The sequence below is a fragment of the Pelobates fuscus genome, chromosome 4 (genome assembly GCF_036172605.1).
Source record: "Pelobates fuscus isolate aPelFus1 chromosome 4, aPelFus1.pri, whole genome shotgun sequence".
Lineage (NCBI taxonomy): Eukaryota > Metazoa > Chordata > Amphibia > Anura > Pelobatidae > Pelobates > Pelobates fuscus.
Genome location: NC_086320.1, coordinates 233,572,079 through 233,596,096, shown reverse-complemented (window position 1 = coordinate 233,596,096; position 24,018 = coordinate 233,572,079). Strand labels below are relative to the sequence as shown.

Genomic DNA, 24,018 nt, shown 5'->3' with positions numbered 1-24,018 from the left:
GTAAGCTTAAATACCCTGGCTCCGGATGGTAGACACGCCTCTGACAAGTACCGATTGGATATCGGACACTTGAGTGGCAGGTCGCTCGTGATAGCGTCATGACGTCACGTATTGAGCGTACCGCTAGAAAAGGACGTGGATTCCTCGCGGTCGGTGTTTAAGTGACTGGATGAACCGCGAGGAACGAAGGAAACAGCTCGTTTGGACGGATAAACTACTAAGTCTCTACCTCTTTTAGAGGTAGAGACCTCAGGTACCCTGACAGTTACATATGTATAAGATATATATATATTATATATATATATATAAAATACATATATATGTGTATATATATATATATATATTTATATATATATATATATATAATTACAATAATAAATTAAAAAAATAAGATATTTAAACAAAAATTTAAATTATATATACATATGTAATTTCATTCTAACTGTATTTTGTTATTAATATATATATATATATATATATATATAGGTAACAAAATAAACTTAGAATGACATTCTATATATATCCATCTATCTATAAAATACAAATAAATGCAAATATATATATATATATATATATATATATATATAAATTATATATCATTACATTATTGATTACATAAGTATACACATAGAATTTAATATATATATATATATATATATATATATATATATATATATATATTGAAATTCTATGTGTATATTTAAGTAATCTTTTAGCATAATTATGTGATAACCCAGGCAGAAAGTGCAGAGAATTTAATTCGCAAGCACTATATTTAACCCTGTAACTTTCCAAGACACCATAAAACCTGTTCATGGGGGGGGGGGGGGGGTACTGTTTTACTCGGACGACCTCGCTGAACACAAATATTAGTGTAAAATGTATTACAACGATGATCTTGTCAGTGAGTGACATTTTATGCATTTTTCCCACACAAATGGCACTTACACTGACGACATAATGTTGTGATACGTTTTGCATTTTTGAAACACTAATATTTGTGTTTAGCGAAGTTTCATGAGTATTACAGTACCCTTCATGTACAGGTTTTATGGTGTTTTCAAAAGCTACAGAGTCAAATATAAGGCTTGCATTTTAGTTTTTCACATTGAAATTCTCCAGATTGGTTACGTTGCCTTTGAGACCGTATAGTAGCCCAGGAATGAAAATCACCCCCGTGATGGCATACCATTTGCAATAGTAGACAACCCAAGGTATTGCAAATGGGGTATATCCAGTCTTATTTAGTAGCCACTTAGTCACTTTCAACGATTTTCACCTTGAGCGTCAGGGAAGCGCCTCTAGCGGCTGTCAGGAAGACAGCCACTAGAGGCTGGATTAACCCTGCAATGTAAAACTGCTATGTTTACAGCTGCAGGGTTACAACCTGGGGGACCTGGCACTCAGACCACTTCATTGAGCTGATGTGGTCTGGGTGACTATGGCTGAATATATTCATGCAAAGGGGGAATTCACAAAGTGCAAAAATTAAGTGAAACTTATAAATAATATGTTCAAAAGTCTTTTGAATACATTTTAAAATACACTACAAATGTTTAGCTATTTAATGTGAATTTAGAAAAAAAAAATAACTGCAATATTTTGGAAATTCATCAATTTTTTTTTAAGGTCGGTTTACTGGGAATTCAAATGATATGGACAAGGGATGCAGAAGAAGCACTCACCAATGCAAAATATGACAAAAAAATTATGCAAAAGACTAACCAGTCCTTCTTAGAGCTTCTCAACACATTGATTGATATGACAACAAAGGATCTTAGCATGGTGGAGCGCATTAAATATGAGACTTTGATCACCATTCATGTACACCAAAGAGATATTTTTGATGACCTGGTAAGTATTCACTATATGCAAATCCATTCTCATTATCATTCTCCATCTTTCCATTGTCTCTCTCCCTCTCTGTTGTGTACATACATCATGCTATCTAAAAATCTTTGATGCTGGGAAAACACTTTTTTTTTTTAACTTAAAAGATTATATATTATACACAAACAAAAGATACCAGCTACACATAAATCCCCCAGGCTGCAAAAATAAAAAGTGCTGCAAAAGTTAATGGGTTTTACTGAGCTCTGCTGATCCTGGTGGAAGACCTTGTTTTTCCTGCAAATCCCTTGTTGGATTGGTCAGATACCACCTACATTACTATTCAAAATTATGTAAATTTAAACCAGATTTGCAGCAATCCTATTTGTGGAATTTGTTCATTCCCTACAATGAACAAGTAACCCAATGTGTTAATGTGTCCAAATATTACTATTTAAATTATAACAATGTGTTTTTTTTTGTTGTTGTTTTTTTTATAGTGTCGCATGCATATCAAAAGTCCAACAGATTTTGAGTGGCTGAAACAGTGCAGATTTTATTTCAATGAAGACTCTGATAAAATGTTTATCAATATTACTGATGTGACATTTATTTACCAAAATGAGTTTTTAGGCTGCACTGACAGACTGGTCATCACTCCCCTGACAGACAGGTACAGAATTCCATATTTTTCATAATTCATTTACTTGTAGGTATGATTTTATAGTGGAAACATTGCAGTTATATGTACCGTATATTAAGTTTTGCTTGTTAAATGGTTACTCCAACCCTGGGATGGGGGTGTGTGTGGGGGGGGGGGGGGGGGGGGGTGGAGTGAAGGAAGGGCGAGCTCTGTTTAAAATGCTTTACTGGTCACTATTAATATGGCCCCCTACCTAAAATTGACATGCCTCCATCTGAGGTCAGCCAAGGCAAATGTGGTGCAATCACAGGCTTAGAAAAACATTTAACCGAACCATTTCGTTGCCTCAGAGTTAATGCAGTATGGAGATGTAGAGGTAGATTGAAGGAGATGGTGTGACATAGAGCTAAAAACAAAAAACAAAACAAGCATTATTAATGGGATAGGGAGGTGGGGATGGCTTAACTTGGGGAGAGAGGGAAGGGATACACCTCCCTTTACAGGCTCTGGCAAAGTGCATGCACTCAACCTAAGCCAGCGGAGTAAGGTGGTACAGTGAGAGGGTGGGTAGGACATAGAATAATAATGAAAAATAAAACAACAACAAAAGTTAGCATTATTGAGAGGATAGGGAGGTGGGGATAGCTCAACTTGGTAAAGGAGGGAGGGGATATCCACGCTTCCCCATGGAGGCTCTGGCAGATGTATTTTATGCACAATAATTGAAAAGTCATGTGTAGTGAAGGAGTGTAACTAGTCCCTCAGCACACATGAGCAGATTAATTCATATATACAGTGTATCAACTATAAATGCTGCACATACAGATTCCTACCACCATGAACACTTCAAATCATGGTGGTTGGAATACCCCTTTAAATTTAGAAATTTAATTACAATTTACAGTTATTTGAACGAATACATTTGTCACTATTTTTATTTTTAATTGTGAAATGTGCAAAATGTGCACACTTGTTTAATAACATCCTAAAATATATTGTCATATACATCTTGCATATCAAGGCACGTATAAAGCTGCCCTTTAGTCAGCCGCTCTCAATCAGTGTATAATTGCATTTTATGAGTCACTATACTCCTATGCAAAGAACAGTTACATCTTTAGGATTCCACCTAAAGTCACTATTCACACTTGGATATTAAATTATATGTGCCAGAAATCTGTAACTTTTTTGGAGCAAAGTCCAATAATCAAAGCAATCAACAACAACAACAACTGATTAGTGGAAATTAAACAAGAGCTTCTACTTTTGTTGCATTTCATTGGCTTCCGCTAATCGGATTTCATTGATATGTTTTTTGCACATCATACACAAAGCAATCCTGTTGCTCTGATATGATTTGTTAAAAAGGTTTAATAAACTTAATCTACTACCTGTTGAGTGTTTTAATAAGTGTCTACTTTTGTTGAAATCTCAGATGTCCCTATGTCTATGCTTTGTACAGCTTTATTCTTATCATTGGTGGATCATTGTATTAATCCCCTCATCATTAGTACATGAGCTCATGTTTGAAGGGAATACAACATATAATGGGCAAGAAATACTTCTTTATTTAGTTAGGAACTTAAATGTGTAGTCCTTTATAACACCTAGGTTCAACAGCACCAATTGGAGCAAACCCATGTTTCTAAATGAGCAAATGTAAATTAAATAACGTGTATATTATACAAAAGAAAAAGCAATATTTATGGTGATCCTCTGAACTTTTGTTAGTGTAACTGTGCTTGTAAAACGTATATTCAAGAGCAAGCGTATTTTATAAAAACAAGGAAGAAGTTATAATTTAAATATAATTGCCTTTTGTTGTCTGCTTACTTTTTAGATGCTATATTACCCTTGCCCAGGCTTTGGGAATGAGCATGGGAGGTGCACCAGCCGGCCCTGCTGGAACAGGCAAGACAGAAACTACAAAGGACATGGGCAGATGTCTTGGCAAATATGTCGTCGTGTTCAATTGCTCTGACCAGATGGACTTTAGGGGTTTGGGACGAATTTTTAAAGGTGAGATTTTGGAAAACAATTTTGAAAAGGGGGCATATCGAAGCATGTGGAATGATGGAGTAAAACAATAGCCAGTAAACGTTTATTAAGGTATTACATTTTTGTTATAATTTCAAGCTCTCCTTAGTTTTTGATATGCATTGCCTTTAACTATGAATTTCATGTAAACTGAACTTATGTGTCACAGGCAAAACCTGCAACCAGTTCGTTTTTCTCTTTAGCATTTTGTGCATTGCATTTGATCAAATGTTTACAAAGTTTAGATGTATTGCACACACATTTAACCCCTTAAGGACCATGCTTAATTCTTTTGTACTCATGTAAGGACCAAAGCAATTTTTGCATTTTCGTGTGTGTATTTAACCGCAATTTCCATCTTTCTCATTTACTGCACCAACACATATTATATACATTTTTTTTTTGTGTGTAATAGTATTTTATTGGCATGTTTTAGAAAACAACATGTCAAGCAAGTGCACAGATGCAGAGTGTGTAACAATTTGTACAGAGTTACAATATGGTATTATAATATAAACAATTAAATGTTAACAATATCATAGATCAGCTCTTGAGGTGATAACATGAACACACAATTTAAAATATATATTTACTGTCGCTGCTCTGGAAAAAACAACCAGATTGTTATGTTCACAAGAGCGGTAAATGTTAGAGCAGAATGTCAGAGTCAAGAAGTGTGTACTCACTTTTAGGATATAGAACATTAATTGTAACAATAAATATAAACATATATTTTAATAATATTTTAAAGGTCAAAAGGGCTTTAATTTTATATGACATATACATATATACATTCTCATTTATTATTAAAAATACAAAAATATTCCCCCCCCCCCCCCCCCAAAAAAAAAAAGTAACACATTTCCTCACAGTTTTGGCAATAATAGTGTGTGCATTTAGGATTTAAGTTTGTTTTATGTTACAAAATATAAGGAGTAAAATAACATTTCAATGTGGAGCAATTTTAGAAATTGGTATGTTGTCTAGTAAGTTTAATAACCATCGCAGAAAACAAAATTGCCACACAAAAGTATATTTATACAAAGTAGACATCACAGGCTACTTAACTAAGGGTATTTTGACACTTATTAAGTAGCAATTTAACTGCCAATTTCTGCTAAATATTGTAGTAAAATTTAGTTTTTCTTCCCCCAGATTTTTTACATACACACATATTACCTGCTTTTTAAAATATGTATTTTGTAAACATGGTTTGTTCTACTACTGTAAAAAACCCTCTATGATGTTTAACTACATCTTCTGACTACAACAATACCCTCAATATATGCCTTTGCCTCTTTCCTGTGAAGCTACAGCGCTATTAAATAAACCTGACATTTCAGATTTTCAGTTTTTACAGTTAGAATTTTTATAGATGTAATTGATTGACCTATGTCTCATTTTCGGGCATTATAACAGTTTAACTGTTGAAATTACCCCACAAAGGCTTACAATTTCTGAAAGTTGATACCCCAGGGTGTCTCATATGGCGTATATTGCACTTTAGCTTTATTCTAATTCTTATTATTCAGCCATTTTAGATCCATTTCTTTCAAAGTTTATAGTATTTTATTTTCAAATTTTTTACATGCAAATTGCAATTTCGCAGTTTGCAATCTTCATATATACAGTACTGTAATAAAAATCACCAAATTGTGCCCAGCTATATCGTCTGAGTAAACAATTACGTCCTTTGTATACCCATGTCAAGTTTTTGTGAAAATACAGAGCTAAACTTATAACCTCCCCATTGCAGTTTTTTATTTTATTTATTATGACAAATTGAAGATGGTTCCATGATGCGTTTTGGGGCCTTTTAGTTGCTCACATATTTAAATTATTCCATAAATGCATACCATTTGCATGATTTATTGTGGCAATAATGGCAACTGATAATGTTGATTTAGTCGCTGTTACTGAGACATGGTATAATGAGAATAATGACTGGGACATAATACCAGGGTACTCTTTATGTAGAACGACAGGGAAGGCAAGAAAAGGAGAGGGGTGAAGGAGAGCATAAATTCTAGCCTAGTAAAAGTTAGTAAGGTCCCTTTGGGCTACGTTTTTTTGTATCACACAGTAACTTGTGTAGGTGTGTTTATAGGCCCCCAGGACAAATAGAAGAGTTAGATAATCTGCTAGTTGAGGGAATAGCTAACATAATAATGAAGGGGGAAGTTATCAATATGGGTGACTTTAATCTTCCTTATGTGAACTGGAAAACCAAAATAGCTGCTTGTGCCAGCAGCAAACATATTCTAAACTCCCTATTGGGATTGTCTCTAAAACAAGTTGTTGAGTTTTGGTATCAGATATTACTGCAGATGAAAGTTTAGGATGCAGTGATCATCAGTCAGTGTGGTTTAATATAAGAACAGTGACTGAGTCACACCACACAAAAACAAAAGTGTTAGACTTTAGAAAAACAGACATTTCTAAAATTAGAATATGTGAAAAGGAGTCATTATCAGACTGGAGCAATTTAGATGGAGTCCAAGAGAAATGGGATTATTTAAAAGTTGCACTGCTGAAGGCAACAGAAAATTGCATTAGGCTTGTCAGTAAATGCAAAACATTCAAGAAACCACTGTGGTACTACGCAGATGTGGCCAAAAATAGTAAAAAACTAAAAGTTAGCATTTAGTAATTATAAAAAAAAAAAAGCCAGAGTGAGGAAGACAGAATGATCTTTAAGATTAGGCAGAAAGATGCAAAGCAAGTTATAAGAGCTTCCAAATCACACACACACACAGAAGAAGAAATAGCACAGTCAGCAAAAAATGGGGACGAGAATTTTGGAGATGCTCTCATCTGGATATCTACCCATCACTATTTTGTCCTTGTCAAAGATCTTTTCGCTTGCCCATTGTACCTGTTTTCAACAGAAGAGATAATAGCACAGTTAGTAAAAAAAAAAAGAGGACTAAACATATTTTTAGATACGTAAATGAGAAAAGGAAAGTAAAACAAAGATTAGTTAGATTAAAAACAAAAGAAGGAAGGTATGTAGAAGAGGATAAAGGTCTAGCAGACTTCCTCAATAAATATTTGTGTTCAGTATTTACAGATGAAAAAGAAGGAAAAGGGGCATCAGTTATGAAAAATGACAAATTAGTAATTTGTTACATGTCCGTTTACAGAGTTTACAGAGGAAGAGGTTCTATTTCAACTGTCAAAAGTAAAGACAAATAAGTCAATAGGACCTGATGGAATACACCCAAAGCTATTAAAAGAGCTTAGTGGTGTACTAGCAAAACCATTAACAGATTTATTTAACCAATCATTGTTAACAGGAGTAGTCCCAGAAGATTGGAAGCTAGCGAATGTTGTGCCCATTCACAGGAAAGGTAGTAGGGAGTCGGGCAACTATAGGCCTTACTTCAGTAGTGGGAAAAATAATGGAAACCATGTTAAAGGATAGGATTGTTGAACATCTAAAATCACAATCTTTAAGTTTGGATTCCAATATTGTTGAATGGGTGAGGCAGTGTCTGAGTGACAGGCAACATAGTGTTGTAGTTAATGGAGTATATTTGAAGCATGGACTTGTCACCAGTGGGGTACCTCAGGGATCTGTACTTGGACCCATTCTATTTAATATTTTTATTTGTGATATTTCAGAAGGTTTTGATGGTAAGGTATGTATTTTTGCTGATGATACTAACATATGTAACAGGGTTGATGTTCCAGGAGGGATAAGCTAAATGGCAAATGATTTAGGTAAACTACAAAAATGGTCAGAGTTGTGGCAACTGACATTAATAATGCATCTTGGACGTAAAAACCCAAGGGCAGAGTACAGAATTTTTGATAGAGTCCTAACCTCAACATCTGAGTAAAGGGATTTAGGGGTAATTATTTCTCATAACTTAAAGGACCACTATAGGCACCCAGACCACTTCAGCTCAATGAAGTGGTCTGGGTGCCAGGTCCCTCTAGGGTTAACCTGCCTGCTATGTTTACATATGGGTTAATCCAGTCTCTAGTGGCTGTCTCATTAACAGACGTTGGAGGCGCTTCCGCGCTTCTCACTGTGATTTTCACAGTGAGAAGACTCCAGCGTCCATAGGAAAGCACTGAGAATTCTTTACTATGGACTGACTGAATGCGCACGCGGCTCTTGCTGCGCATGCACATTCAGCCGATGGCGTCCAAAGGAGGAGGAGAACCCCTTCCTCCCCCTAGAGCCCGGCGGGAGGGGGGCCATGAGTGTGGGGGCACCCTCAGGGCACTATAGTGCCAGGAAAACAAGTTTGTTTTCCTGGCACTATAGTTGTCCTTTAGAGGTAGGCAGACAATGTAATAGAGCAGCAGGTAATGCTAGCAGAATGCTTGGTTGTATTAGGTATAGGGAGAGGTATTAGCAGTAGAAAGAGGGAAGTGCTAATGCCATTGTACAGAACACTGGTGAGACCTCACTTGGAATAATGTACGCAGTACTGGAGACCGTATCTCCAGAAGGATATGATACTTTAGAGAGAGTTCAGAGAAGGGATACTAAACTGGTTCATGGAATGCAGGATAAAACTTGAAAGGAAAGGTTAAATTGCACATTGCGGAGCTGCAGACCGGTGTCTGTGATGGCTGGGCAGACAGGAGGGCCTTGCACCTGGCGGCATACTGAGCAAGCCGCCGGGCCCCCTCCTGGTGTCGGGTCCTCAGTCACTGACAGAGGACCCAACACAGTCTGTCCTAAGGTGGTTTAGGCCGCCGCACGCCCCCGCCTAAATAGAGAGCTGCCTCTGCCTGGGAGCAGCAATGACTATAGTACACATCACCCCAATACATACATTAAAAACCAAAGAAAATAATTACTTGCACTCTTTTCCAAATCCATATGCACACCTTGACACGGCAGGTGAGCTTACACTTAATTGGCCACTGGAGTGATACTAAAAACTCCAGTTATTTACATGTGCATAGGGATTTGGAAGAGTGTGCAAATAACTTTTTTTCTTAGTATGTATTGGGGCTGATGTGTACTATGATCATTGCTGCCACCCAAGAGTAGTGGGAGTCTGAGCACAGACTTAGTTTTGTAAATTTGTACATTGCAAGCAACTGTCTATGGAACACTGCAGCCTCAAGAACCACCGTATTAGCATTTCAGATTGGACGGACTTATTTTGTTTCACGGCAATATAAGCTGCATTTTATTATTTAATTCATTACGATTTATTATAAAAGCATGCCATAAGTCATATGCACATATACGGTATATAAAAAACATGTATATGTGTGTTTAACCATTTTTATTAACATTGGACATATTTTTATTACATGATTTTTATTCCTTCTGTATTACTTATTTTAGGTCTTGCTCAGTCTGGCTCCTGGGGATGCTTTGATGAATTCAACCGTATAGACCTTCCTGTTTTATCTGTCGCTGCACAGCAAATCGCAATAGTACTTACATGTAAGAAGGAACGAAAAAGAAATTTCATTTTTACAGATGGAGACAATGTGGAAATGAACCCCGAGTTTGGACTCTTCTTAACAATGGTAAAGCAATTTGCAGAAATATAAAAAAAATCACCTAAAGTCCATTAATGATGTTATAATGACTTGTGGTTTCCTTGTTTTCTACATAATAAGTTTAATAGGTTTGTTTTAACATAGAAGTATTAGTTAATGAGTAAATATTGTATTACTGTATAATAATATTAACATGTGTAGTCATGTAGGTATTCCTTCTTGTTAAGGTATTAAAATATGTGATCTAGACATATAAGCTGCAAAACAGTATAATTTAAAAAAATGAATATGGCAGAGCAGGTTCAAGTAGTTGTAGTTGTTACTTTGCAATCCTTAAATAATCAATCTAAGCACCATAACCACTACATCATGCAAATCATCACAAAGGTTTGACTTTTCACCAGGGATCTGCTCCTGCCTCCTCTAAGCTCTGAACTAAGCTTGCAGTGCAGGGCTTAAAGGGAAACTCCAGTGCCAGGAAAACAATCCATTTCCCTGGCACTGGAGGGTCCCTCTCCCTCCCACCCACCAATCCCCGGTTACTGAAGGGGTGAAAACCCCTTCAGTCACTTACCTAGGGCAGCGGCGATGTCCCTCGTCGCTGTCTCCTCCTCCGCGCCGCTCCTCCCTCTGATTCCGTCGGCCGGTGGGCGAGACTGATCCCGTCCACCGGCCGAGGAGACCTAATATGCATGCGCAGCAATGACGCGCATGCGCATTAGTGCTCCCCATAGGAAAGCATTGAAAAAGATTTCAGGAAGAAATCAGGAAGTGACCTCTAGTGGCTGTCTAGTAGACGGCCACTAGAGGTGGAGTTAACCCTGCAAGGTAATTATTGCAGTTTATAAAAAACTGCAATAATTACACTTGCAGGGTTAGGAGTAGTGGGAGTTGGCACCCAGACCACTCCAATGAGCAGAAGTGGTCTGGGTGCCTGGAGTGTCCCTTTAACTCATTAACTGAAAGTGCTAAGCTACCTGCTCACAGCAGACGCCAGGTAAGAAAACAAACTATGAAAACACATTTCACTACTTACATCAGCATGCTTTAGTGGTTATGGTTTGCATTGTGCTCCAACTAATATAAATGAACAGAGCTGTGCTCTTTCCAGAGAGTCCAACTGAGACCCCTTAATATAGTTCAATAATTATTTATTCCAGTTAATTAAAAAAAAGGATAATTACAGTGGATTCACAGTGGCAAATGTTTGTATAATTTGTAGAAACATTTGTGAAATGTAGCGGTGTTATGTAATGGTGTTTTATTTGTATTGTCTTGTGTAATTACTTGTTAAACATGAGTGCTTAATATTGACATGAAATATAACTATTTGTTATAGTGCATGTTCATTTAAAGCTTTACATAGAAATGGTGATTACCCAACAATATATATATCAATCTTTGTCACATCAGTTACATGTGCACCAAGGGGAGAGATCCAGTAAATATTCTTAAATATTCTTGAGCCAGTAATGTTATGCTGCATAATCTCACATTAAAGGACCACTATAGGCACCCAGACCACTTCAGCTTAACCCCTTAAGGACACATGACGTGTCTGACACGTCATGATTCCCTTTTATTCCAGAAGTTTGGTCCTTAAGGGGTTAATGAAGTGGTCTGGGTGCCAGGTCCCTCTAGGATTAACCCTGCCTGCTGTAAACATAGCAGTTTCAGAGAAACTGCTATGTTTACATATGGGTTAATCCAGCCTTTAGTGGCTGTCTCATTGACAGCCGCTAGAGGCGCTTCCGCGCTTCTCACTGTGATTTTCAGCGTCCATAGGAAAGCATTGAGGAAAGCATTCCTATGGACTGGCTGAATGTGCGAGTGGCTCTTGCCGCGCATGCGCATTCAGCAGATGATGTTGGAAGGAGGAGGAGAGTCCCAGCGCCGAGGGAGCCCGGCACTGGAGAAAGGTAAGAGTTTAACCCCTTCCTCCAACTTCAGTCCGGCGAGAGGGGAGCCATGAGGGTGGGGGAACCCTCTGGGCACTATAGTGCCAGGAAAACGAGTTTGTTTTCCTGGCACTATAGTGGTCCTTTAACCCCTTAAGGACACATGACATGTGTGACATGTCATGATTCCCTTTTATTCCAGAAGTTTGGTCCTTAAGGGGTTAAACAAGGGTTTCTTTATTGTTACAAAGTAATTAGGTGAAAGGTGTTTGTAGATTTGTTAAGTAATGCCTTTTTCCTTTTTAGAACCCTGGTTATGCTGGAAGGCAAGAACTGCCAGAGAATTTGAAGATTAATTTCCGCTCTGTGGCTATGATGGTGCCTGATCGGCAGATCATTATTCGTGTGAAACTAGCCAGCTGTGGTTTTATTGATAATATTGTTCTTGCCAGAAAGTTCTTCACTCTTTACAAACTGTGTGAAGAGCAGCTCTCCAAACAGGTGATATTAGCATGTATTTTGTTTATGTCTTTTGTCAGAATAGTAACAAAAATGTAATTGAGAGATCTATTTCTAGCATATGTACTTTGTTGTGAGAATCTCTTATGCTTATTCATTTCATTCTTTTATTTTTAAGTTAATTGTTTTAATTCCCATTCTATTTATCTCTTAATCCTAAGATTCCCTCCTTTCTCCCAACCTCATTCTTCACTGTCCGTTTCTGTTCCTTCACATATTACTACGTCATACTAGCTAAACTAAAAACATTGTTCCATATTTTACATATTTTTTGTCCGCTTTTAGAATGGCAAAGCATAATGCGAGTTGCAATACTACAACATCTGGGTATCTGCCTTTTGCACACCCTGGCTCTAGAGGTTGTCTCCCCTTGTTATAGACTACTATGTTTCTAAAGCTATCTTGCATACTAACCTGTGAGATTGTGAGCACCACCACTACCAATAGTTAATGTGCCATAGGGAACACAAAAGATCTACTCAGAGCCAACTAATGACTTGGACTATGGGAGTGGGCATTGCACATATAGTACAGATTTTTATGTTAGATCATACTGTGTTATTTAATACTGAACAATACACCTTGTCTCCTTTTAAATCTCGACATGAGATGGGATATAATGTAACCAATTATTTTGAACTATTAGCAATATAAATATTTTTTTTTCACCTTATAAGTGCTCCATTGTTTACTTTTGTAACTACACAAGTGTGAAAAAATTGGGATATTGTCTTCGACATATCAGAGAGGTTGGCAAATCCCAATATAGCATAACAATCCTGGCATGTCGTCTGTGTTCACAATAAGAACCTTCTTCACACATTTTCACTTCACAATTTTCCTGTTGTTTCTCTTTCTGTTTATGGCACCACTATACTATTCTCAGATGACAGCTGACCTTTTACAATCCATCTCTGCTCCTTCCTGGTCTATTCCTGTGTGGTTCCAATACACCTGAACAACCCCATCACCTTCCTTTTTCCTTCCTGCTTTCTCATTTCTAGAGTCTCTACACTAATGCATTTTGCACTTATGTTTTAGACTGTAAAGGCTCACCCATAACAGGTGGGCAGAGCTCCAACAAGCTTTGCTGAGGTTTATGGTGTTAAAGAGGGAATGATGCTGTGTCAGATGTTTAGTACATGTGGCTAGGGGACAGTGGAGTCTAGTTGCCCACAATCGTGAAACTTCACCAGCCTCCACCAATTCTAGGGTCTTTAAAATATACTGAATGTTAGATGTACTTGTCAGTCACGTTGAATGATATAAACACCATCTCTGTAATTTCAAATGCCAAGCTAATACTGAGAAGGAAATTCTTAGCACATCTAAGAACATGAGATTCCAGAATATCTTATCTAGCTTTTAGACATATAAATGTGTGCTATTGTGTAAACCATTACTTTTGTTTTCTTGCAAAAGTACGTTAATAATAAAAAAGAATAATTATTAAAAAGAAAATTGACAACATTATTTAAACACTCCAATTTTCAACTGATGTTACTATTACATCATTACTTGATAATGTAACTTTAAAAAAATAAATACATTTTCCACACAGCTAACCTTTTTTTTTAAGGATTTTATCTAAAAAATACTTTATTATATTTTGTAACCGTGTTAGAGAAATAACATTTACCTATTATTTGAAAATCCCCTTAGGTTCATTATGACTTTGGTCTGAGAAATATTTTGTCAGTTTTAAGAACACTGGGTGCTGCTAAAAGGTCAAATCCAACTGACACAGAATCTACAATTGTTATGCGTGTTCTAAGGGACATGAATCTTTCAAAATTGGTGAGTAAAATCTTCAACTGAGTATGATTGAAATGCTTTAACAGAGTTAAAATGTATATAATTCAAAATAAATGTGCAGCAATTCAAGGTCTTCATTTAATTAAAACAACTTTTATTGATGTTTTAGTTTTTAATTTATATATATATATATATATATATATATATATATATAGTATTTAAATCACGCTACTTTATTAAGTATCTTATATTGTCTGCATATGAGTGAATTTTTTGTAACAATATATACAATACAATAAAAATGTATCATATAAATATGTTGATTCTAAAATGTTAAATTAGTTTTAATACCATAACATTATTGAAATATACATGATCCTAGAGTCCACTCTCATTTCTTTTCAAATTCTTTTATGTCAAGTTTTTTTAAAATATTTAACATAACATAATATAAATTCTCAAAACGTACAATAAAATAACAAGGGGAAAACATAAAAGGGAAAAAAATGGGAAAAGGGGAAACAAAAATAGGGGAAGGAACTTCTAATATACGTTGTATACACCCATGACCAATATTATTCTAGATAGCTGTTATAAACAGCCAACAATGTATATTCAATGATCCAAAAACAAAAATGTTGTATCCACATAAAATACCTTTTTTTTTTCATGACCTTAAAAAACGGAATAGATTTGTTTCAAGACCATATCATGAATCTTTATCTATTGTATCTCTTGAACCCAAGGATCCATGTTTGGCCTAGTTGTGCATAGATAGATGATTGTCTAATGGTAGCCTTTATTTTCTATAACCATTCAATTATCTCCCTCTTAGATGGGTATATGGTGTAAGATCAGTCCACATAGACCAGAATTAGATTCTCCTGATTGAAACCGCTCTCATTAGTCTGCAGACAGAACCAATAATCAGGGCATTCTGTGGATTGTTCAATTTATTTAGATTTAATATAAATATTATTATTTTTTCATTATTCTTTTCAATGCTTATCTATAGGATGATGGGCTACTCTGAGCTAGGACATCCATTTTATTACGCTATTATTATGTAATCCGAGAAATGGAACCACAGTGAACCAACATGTGTTCTTATCCAGTAACTAATACTTTGGGCTTTGGGTAATGAATAGAGCTTAACTATTTGTTTTCTGCTTGTTAAATGTAGATGCAGAAATTAACAATGTAAGGATGAAACACATTTTAAAACCACACCATTTTTTTCTTGTTTTGTTTCCAAAGATTGATGAAGATGAACCTTTGTTCTTAAGTCTCATTGAAGATCTCTTTCCAAGTATACAACTAGACAAAGCTGGCTACCCTGAGTTGGAAGCAGCTATTGTAAAACAGGTAATTTTGCTATAAAGCACTAGGGAATATTTCCAGTTAAGTTTCACCTTTTGACTTATGCAATATATGCTTAGGAGTTTTGAGATGACATAATTTTCTCCTAATATATGCTTCACTTTTATGAATCTTTTATATGACAAGACATTTTAAGACTAGCATTAGTGATAAAGTAGTGTAGGCTTTTAGTAGTTAGTATATGATGGGAGGAGGAAGTAGCACCTAGGAAGGAATTCCACCTAGGGAGGAATTCTCAGATGTTTTTATATATGAAATTAAAAAGAGTACAATGGAAGTATTTTTTATATAGGTGGGTGGAAGAAAAAAGTATCTATCTACCCTGGGGGTTGCTATATCACTATACTCCCCTGGGGGTGCCAGGCGGTCTGCCACACTGGTGTATTCATTTAATCCGATAGTAAATGCTCCAGGGAGTATGTAAACAAACAGAAGATAAATCCAAATCTAGAGCAGTATCTCTTGATATGAATGTAGAATAGATACAAATTAAGAAATACACTCACAATTTAATGTAATGCTCTTTATTATTTTGGCTCTTTAATTTTGTTCTATAAATAGAACTTCCTCAGAGACCATTATCATAAAACAAATAAAGCCAAAAAGCAGCCTAATGCCTCCATGCTACAGTTACCGTACAGTTACAGTACTGGATTAGTACTTCTATGAATGTTCCTCGCCTATCACTTTCTCCCGCTCAGCGCACTCCTCTTCCGATACGCACTGCCATGTACACCAATGATGATTTCCTTCTGTGTTACATCAACTGCTTCCATTTGTTCCATTCATGGAACCAGAATTGGTATCTATGAAGATAGCAATCGCATAATAGTGATGGCAAAAGGAACTGCAAAGTCAAATTGCTTAAATAGAGAGCATCATTAGCCACAAGCATTAGACCCCCAATCAGCAGAGTTGAGAATTTCATGACCCTTAATTTGTACAATGTACCATTTTTATAAAGTGCACTGCATGAACAGTGATGTCCATCACATCTATCTAATATATACACACTAAATAAAAAAAATAATAAAAAAGGCACTGTAAGTATAAAGTGCATTCAATGCTTAAACATTTAAAGTACACTACGATTGAGAACTGAGTTGGATATTAGACCCTTTTTGATATTGTTAATATGTTTCATTGTCCTAACCTTCAGAGTCCTCTTTGTGCAGAACACATGTTGTTTGCCACATGGACACTGCAGTAAGTATACCACACAGTGGCATAACTAGAATCCAACGGACCCCAGTTCAAAAATTGCCCTGGGGCCCCATCCTATGTGTCTCATTCACTCCCCCTCCCAGTGTCTCATTCACTCCCCCTCCTGGTGTCTCATTTACCTCCCCCCCGTGCCTCATTCCCACCTGGTGTCTTATTCCCGCACCCAGGCCCTCCATGTGTCCCATTCCCTCCCCCCCAGCCCCTCCATGTGTCCCACTCCCTCTCCCCCCTACCCCCTCCATGTGTCCCATTCCCTCTCCCCTCAGCCCCTCCATGTTTCCCATACCCTCCTCCCTCCCAGCCCCTCCATGTATCCCATTTTTCTCCTCCCCCCTCTCTGTGTCCCATTCCTTCCTCCCTATCTCCATCCTCCCCTCTAAGTGTCTTATACCTTCCCTCTCTCCCTCCTCCCCTCTATGTGCCTCATTCTTCCCTCTCTCTCTCCCCCCTTAATGTGCCCCATCGCTCCCTCTCTCCCCCTGCCCTCCATGTGTCCTATACCCACCCTCTCCCCCACCTTCATTTGTCCCATACCCTCCCTCTCTCCCCCCTCCCCTCCATGTCCTATATACCCTTTCCCTCTCCAGCATAGATCTCCCCTCCTACCAGACACCGAGGATATGCTTACCTGGGCCGGTGCGGCTGTGCACAGGCCCAGAAGGTATCCAGGCGTATCCAGTCCGTGTGAATTCTGAGGTGACATTGTTTTCCTACAAAAACATGCTTCAGCATTGTATATGTTTTATATTACATTATTGTTTAAGGGCTATATGTTATGGTTTCTTTTTATAAGGGCAGTATTAGGATATACATATCTTTTGGTCCCTTAGATTGGTAGGAGTTATATCTGCTCCTCAATTTATATGCTGAGGGTGACTTATAAAAACAAGTGAAATTTAACTCACCTCTACATGGGTGCTAGTTGCTGTTGCAATTGCGGCATGTATTGTTAGCTCACTTATTTATTGAGATGGATGATATATAAGATAATGCTATTACTTTAAAAATGTCCTGTAGCTAGAAAAAAAATCTATTCATTTTTGCAGTGACGATGTTCATACTGCAAATTGCAATGCAAATAGAAGTAGAATTCAGTCCTTCCAACTGCTTCCCGCAGAGTTAACTGCACAGTCAATTTTGTAGGAATATGAAATTGTACATTTCCTGCATCATATGCGTGCATTTTTTTTAGAATGTTTTTTTTCTACCAGGTTACAGCAATTTTATACATGACATTGATACAAATGACATATGGAGATATAAAAACAATTCAAAACATGCATATATGTATTGATTATAAATATTTTTTAGGTTGAAGAAGCTGGTTTAATTTGTCATCCACCTTGGAAACTTAAGGTTATCCAACTCTATGAAACTCAAAGAGTTAGACATGGAATGATGACGTTGGGACCAAGTGGAGCTGGTAAAACAACCTGCATTCATACGTTAATGAAAGCAATGACGGGTAAGACTGCTGTCTTTGAAATCCTGTTCAGTGTAGAAGCTAATTGACATGCATCTTTAGTAGTTTTTTTTTTTACTTTCTAAGTTACATGCCAGCACACTACTACCACAGAAACTCTTCAAAAATGCAATTTAATTTTAATCCTTAAAAATAATTGTTTCCAATCGATTTTTGCAGATTGTGGGAAGCCACACAGGGAAATGAGAATGAATCCAAAAGCAATAACTGCCCCTCAGATGTTTGGTCGTCTTGATGTAGCCACTAATGATTGGACTGATGGTATCTTTTCCACCCTGTGGAGAAAAACACTTCGGGCCAAAAGAGGTAAATAGAATATTATAATGTACATAGAGTTGGAAGGAAGTGTAGTAAATTTACACAATTATTTTCTGGCAAATATTAATGGAGGGAGTTGGGAGAAAAGATCTAAATTATACCTTTACCTAAACAAATGTGTGCTTGTCCATAAAAGTGGTATATAGGATTATTGGTAGTATTACACATGGTCAAACTAATCTATATTCCTCTACTTTAACATATTGTCTGAGTGATATAAAAACAGATTAAATATGTGTATAATATTAATATTTTTAGCTTTAGAAAAGCAAATATTTTCTCTCTCCATACGTCTATGTTACTGCAATTCTTAAAAACCGCACTATTTGATTTTGCAACTGATTAACAGAGTCAGTTTATTAAAGGGATTTATTAGCATGAGATTCTATTCATGGTTTGTTTTTTATATAGTTTTATTAAATACATCGATGACTTAAAGCAATTTAACACACAGAGCATTTTTTTTTGTCTTTCTGTATATGGTACAATATTCTAAGTTTAAATAAATGTGTTCCTGAATGTGCATACTTTTTTCCTAGCCCCTTTTGTCTTTTCAAGCTTCATATGTTTTTTTTTTTCTTGGTAACTTAATCTCATAATTAGCATCTTATTGACTTATGGTTGTGATTATGGTACTGGAGTGCAGTCCCTCAGCAGTGCGCCACAAATTTCAGACATCAGAATGATCAAATCACACTTCTTCATTATCTTCCAAATATTTGTATGTTGTGAGTTTGCAATATCGTGATTAAATGCATACAAGAAATCTGACCTGGAGCTGATATTTAGGATGCCAATACATTTTAAAAATCAATTAACATAATAATACACATATAACTAAAACCGTAAAAAATAATAGTGATTAAAGCAAAGAAAGTGTCTAAAAAGTGTGCAACAGTTGGGGCTAAAATATAGGCTGTACCGCTCATAGGCTTGAGATGTGAAATCATATACAAATTTTGTAGCAAGTGGTCTGAATGTTACAACAGATAACCATGTAACCGTGTATTGACTCTATTGGACTTCCATGTAGTGTTCTTAATCTATGAATAAAGAGTACAGAATTTGAAATTGCAGATGAAATGAAACTTGGTAATAATCTGGACAACACGTATACATCCAATCTCAAATTAAACCGTTCATCACATTCAGCAATTTAGTATAAAGAGAAAAGAAAAAAACAGATCCATAGCGCTCTCTGTGAATGATGTCTTTATTACCATAGGATTACAACATGTACAAGGTCTCACAAAAGAAGTCGCTTTTTCAATAGAGGTGCAGATCTATTTTGTTACAAACTACCATTAGTCTAGATTTGGGCAGAAGTCACAATTTTATTTCTGAACCTCCATATAGACTAATCACGAAACATCACGTTCAATGGGCGAGTTTGTTTGATCTTTTTTGGTGAATTAAATTCTGTGAGCCAAACATCACATGCACAAAATTTTGCAGCTCCACAGTTTTATTTTTTGTTTTCGGACAAAGTGGTTCAGCCTAAACATATTTTGTTGATCGTGAAAGTAAGAGTGACAGTGCTTTTAGCTTATATGATCTTAAGCTACACTTTAAGTGATTGTGACAGAACGTGTACAATTTTGCATATAACACTTAAACAATATGCTATCTTTATATTAAAGGGGAACATATCTGGATTGTACTTGATGGTCCAGTTGATGCTATATGGATTGAGAACTTGAACTCTGTACTGGATGATAACAAAACTCTAACATTGGCCAATGGAGACCGGATTCCAATGGCCCCCAACTGCAAGATTATCTTTGAGCCACATAACATTGACAATGCTTCTCCTGCCACAGTGTCTAGAAATGGCATGGTTTTCATGAGTTCTTCAGTACTCAACTGGAATCCTATTCTTGAGGTAAAATTTGTATTAAAAACCTTTTCATTTTTTTGAGTAGCACAAAGTTTACAATAACTAGCACACGTTTACACATGAATATGTTATTGAGGCTTCCATAGCGTTATAGGTTTGAATGGTACAAGTGCTTCCAGAACTTCTTATGCTGCTATAAGTACACTTATCCTTTCCCTAAACTCAAATGAGGCATTTAAGAGCTGACGGTCTTTAACCCCTTAAGGACACATGACATGTGTGACATGTCATGATTCCCTTTTATTCCAGAAGTTTGGTCCTTAAGGGGTTAAAGAGCAGCAAGTTATAGCTATACCTTCACTGCTCAAACATTTGAAATTCATTTTTAGAAACAAAAATAAGTAGAATTTCCTCTAAAACTCCATTTTGAATGCTAGTGTATAACAGATTTTGATGCATGAAATATAAAATAGCACTTGTTTGTATTTCAGTTTTTCAACATTATAGTTTAACTTCACTTTGATTTATTAATAGGTAATTTAAACACAAGCATACTGGTTGTGGATAACTAGTTATTTTGTGATTACAGGGATGGTTGAAAAAACGGTCTTCGATAGAAGGAGAAATTCTGCGCAAACTGTACAGTTCCTCTTTCTCAGAATTGTATCGCTACAGTGTTCAGTTTTTAGAGTACAAGATGGAGATGCTGGAAGCATTTGTAATTATGCAAAGCATTAACATGTTACAAGGCCTTATCCCTCCAAAGGTAATACACGACTGTATTTAGATTAGCATTATGTTTGCTTTTCAGTTGGAACTCATGTTATTTAGCCTAATCCCCCTTACTGTATGCTTTTCATTCTTCCACTGGGATCTATTCTTTACCAAATCTGTAATCCCCATTTTCTACATTCTCCTAATCTACTTATTCCATCATACAATCTAGTCTACCATATTACCTTATTGTTACTATTGATTTGGGCATGACCAATATTTTGTCTATATTGATATTATTTTCTCCATTATTCTCCTAAATAGTTTATTCTACCATCAGATCCTGTCTATTGTGTTTCCTGTACTTCTATCTACAAACATGAGGCATTTGTTGTAGCATTACATATGTCTAGAAATGTTGCTGGTAGCCAGTAACCTGTAAAGTAGTAATCCCTTTTGAGCTGTGATTACCTTTGATGCCAGTTCTACAAAGGTTTCAGGGAGAACATCTAATATGTCATGTCATTCAAATAAGTGTTTTCAGTGTTTTATTTTTCAGCTCTTCTAAAAATGTCTCTGTCAAGAAAAGCAGTATAATTAGGGAGTGATGTTTAACAGAAGTAGGAGGTAATACAAAGGATTCTGCAAAACTTGCCCTTCATTCTCCTCATTCAAAACACTAGTGTAGGTCATATATTAATGGGGCAAGAATGTATCTTTTTTGGGCTCCTCCGTTGCAAGAGTGACCAAAAGGTAGATCCCCATTTGACTTCCAACTCCTCAATGCTTTGCCAGCTTGGAATGTGTTTTGTGTGTGTGTGCATATAGCATGTATTTGTGTGCAGTGTTGTGGGGCTTTGTGTACTGTTGCCATTTGAAAGCAGTGGTATATTTGTGTGCAGTGTTTGCTTTTGAATGTAGGGGATTTTGTAATTGCTGGCATTTGAATGCTTGTGTGTGTGTGTATATATAAATATTGGGACATCGACACAATTCTAATCTTTTTGGCTCTATACACCACCACAATGTATTTGAAATGAAATGAACAGGATGTGCTTTAACTGCAGACTTCCAGCTTTAATTTGAGGGTATTTACATCCAAACCAGGTGAACGGTGTAGGAATTACAACAGTTTGTATATGTGCCTGCACTGACAGTGGCTCAGTATCTGTAGCTTGAAGAAAGTAACAGGCTCTGTCAACATGAAAAGGACCCGGTCATGCAGCTAAAGGGCCACAATCTATGACCTGACCCCCGATGATACATGCCAATCGCTTGTCTCTAAGTGCATGGGCAACCCAATAAGCCCTGTCTGTGTGCTGCTTTACCATTATGTACCTATTCTATTTTGTGATGTTTTAAAGCTACTGTTAATGTTTTAGGGTTGGAATTAGTTAGGGCTAGTATAAGGGTTAGGACTAGGTCTAGGAGTGGTGTGTTAGCAGTGCAGATACATCTTGGAAGAGTAACCCACACTAATCTCAGTCAGACTGTATGTCCCAGTTCTGCAAAACATTAATACCTGTTGAGCCACATGACAGTGTACTTTGGACATGCACGTATTGTCACAAGTACACAGTCACTATCTGTACAGTATAGGTTTCTAAAACTGCATCTACACATTTCAATAATGGGCAGATATATACAAGTTGAGTAAACAGACTGTTTAGGATTATACTCAAAACGGAGGGGCTACTCTTAGTGGGTTGTAAGTTCTTCAACTAATCACTAGTATTTTTCTAGAAATTGATAGATTAGTTAAACCTTACACATGTGATCATAATTCTGAGGGAAGGTAGGGTTTTCACTAGTGCATATTATATGACCCAACAGAGCATAAAGTGGGTCAATATGCCATTTTAACATTTTCTTCCAATATGTGGTCCCATGCAAATTAGATATTGCTATTTAATAGGAAATATATTAGAGGTGGATTTTAATCAGGACAGAGGTAGTGTGTAGACATAAATGTGTGGAACATAGATGAGTTTGGATAGGTTATTATTTAGCCAGATCCTTTTGCCCAAGCTGAATTTTGTTTTTACATTTCTCAATGTGTTGGCAATATTATTAATTCCAGGAACAAGGAGGAGAAATAAGCAAAGATCATTTGGAGAGGCTTTATGTATTCTCTTTAATGTGGAGTATTGGTGCTCTACTGGAACTGGATGATAGAAAGAAAATGGAGCAGTGGCTACGCAATCATGAAACCGTGCAGCTTGATCTTCCTAAGATCCCACCAGGAAGTGAAGATACAATGTTTGACTATTATGTGACTGCTGAGGGTTAGTAAACTTGTTAAGCTTAAAAACACTTTAATAAAGTAAACACATTTTCAAGAAAGATTAGAATAACACTCCAACACAGCTTTCTGCAGCTAAAATTTACATTTAATTGGTCAAGTCCTGATATATTTTGGAGTTAAATGTATAACTGTGAGCAACGTTCTTCTCCTTTGTTAATGCTCTTGCATACTACTCTTCTCAGTTAAAAAAAATCTAGATTTAAAAAAGTACATATACCACTTGTAAATAGAATGCCTCAGACACAAACATAAATTATTTACTTTACGCTTACAGATACCATAATTTGGGTGACCGTATGAATTCCCGAATTCCATGCCAAAGTGTAGCCAAATTATGAACCAAAGGAATTGCACAATTGATGAGCATGTTTGTTTGATCCATGATTTGAAATTTCACTTGTGGTGCCAAATAAAGACATAAATGATGGGGAAAAAAGATAATCTATGGCTAAGGGACAGCCATTAAGTGTATATTTTAATTACAGATCAAGTGAGAAAGTGACCAACAGAGGGAATAAAAGAAGAAGCAGTAAAAATAATCTACATTCATATATTTAATTAATATAGAATATTTTTCCTCTTTTTCCCTTTATTGGT

At 36.4% G+C, this 24,018-nt stretch overlaps 1 protein-coding gene across 1 annotated transcript in view; it reads left to right on the top strand.

Moving 5' to 3' along the window:
• Nucleotides 1-24,018, top strand: part of DNAH5 (dynein axonemal heavy chain 5) — a 193,295-nt gene that overhangs the window by 73,973 nt on the left and 95,304 nt on the right. The window contains exons 34-45 of the mRNA XM_063451949.1: nt 1,630-1,854; nt 2,331-2,503; nt 4,314-4,492; nt 9,828-10,015; nt 12,193-12,387; nt 14,068-14,202; nt 15,418-15,525; nt 18,076-18,229; nt 18,407-18,553; nt 20,206-20,447; nt 20,992-21,168; nt 23,197-23,401. Of these exons, the coding sequence (XP_063308019.1) occupies nt 1,630-1,854; nt 2,331-2,503; nt 4,314-4,492; nt 9,828-10,015; nt 12,193-12,387; nt 14,068-14,202; nt 15,418-15,525; nt 18,076-18,229; nt 18,407-18,553; nt 20,206-20,447; nt 20,992-21,168; nt 23,197-23,401 (2,128 nt within the window). The remainder of the gene's footprint in view (nt 1-1,629; nt 1,855-2,330; nt 2,504-4,313; nt 4,493-9,827; nt 10,016-12,192; nt 12,388-14,067; nt 14,203-15,417; nt 15,526-18,075; nt 18,230-18,406; nt 18,554-20,205; nt 20,448-20,991; nt 21,169-23,196; nt 23,402-24,018) is intronic.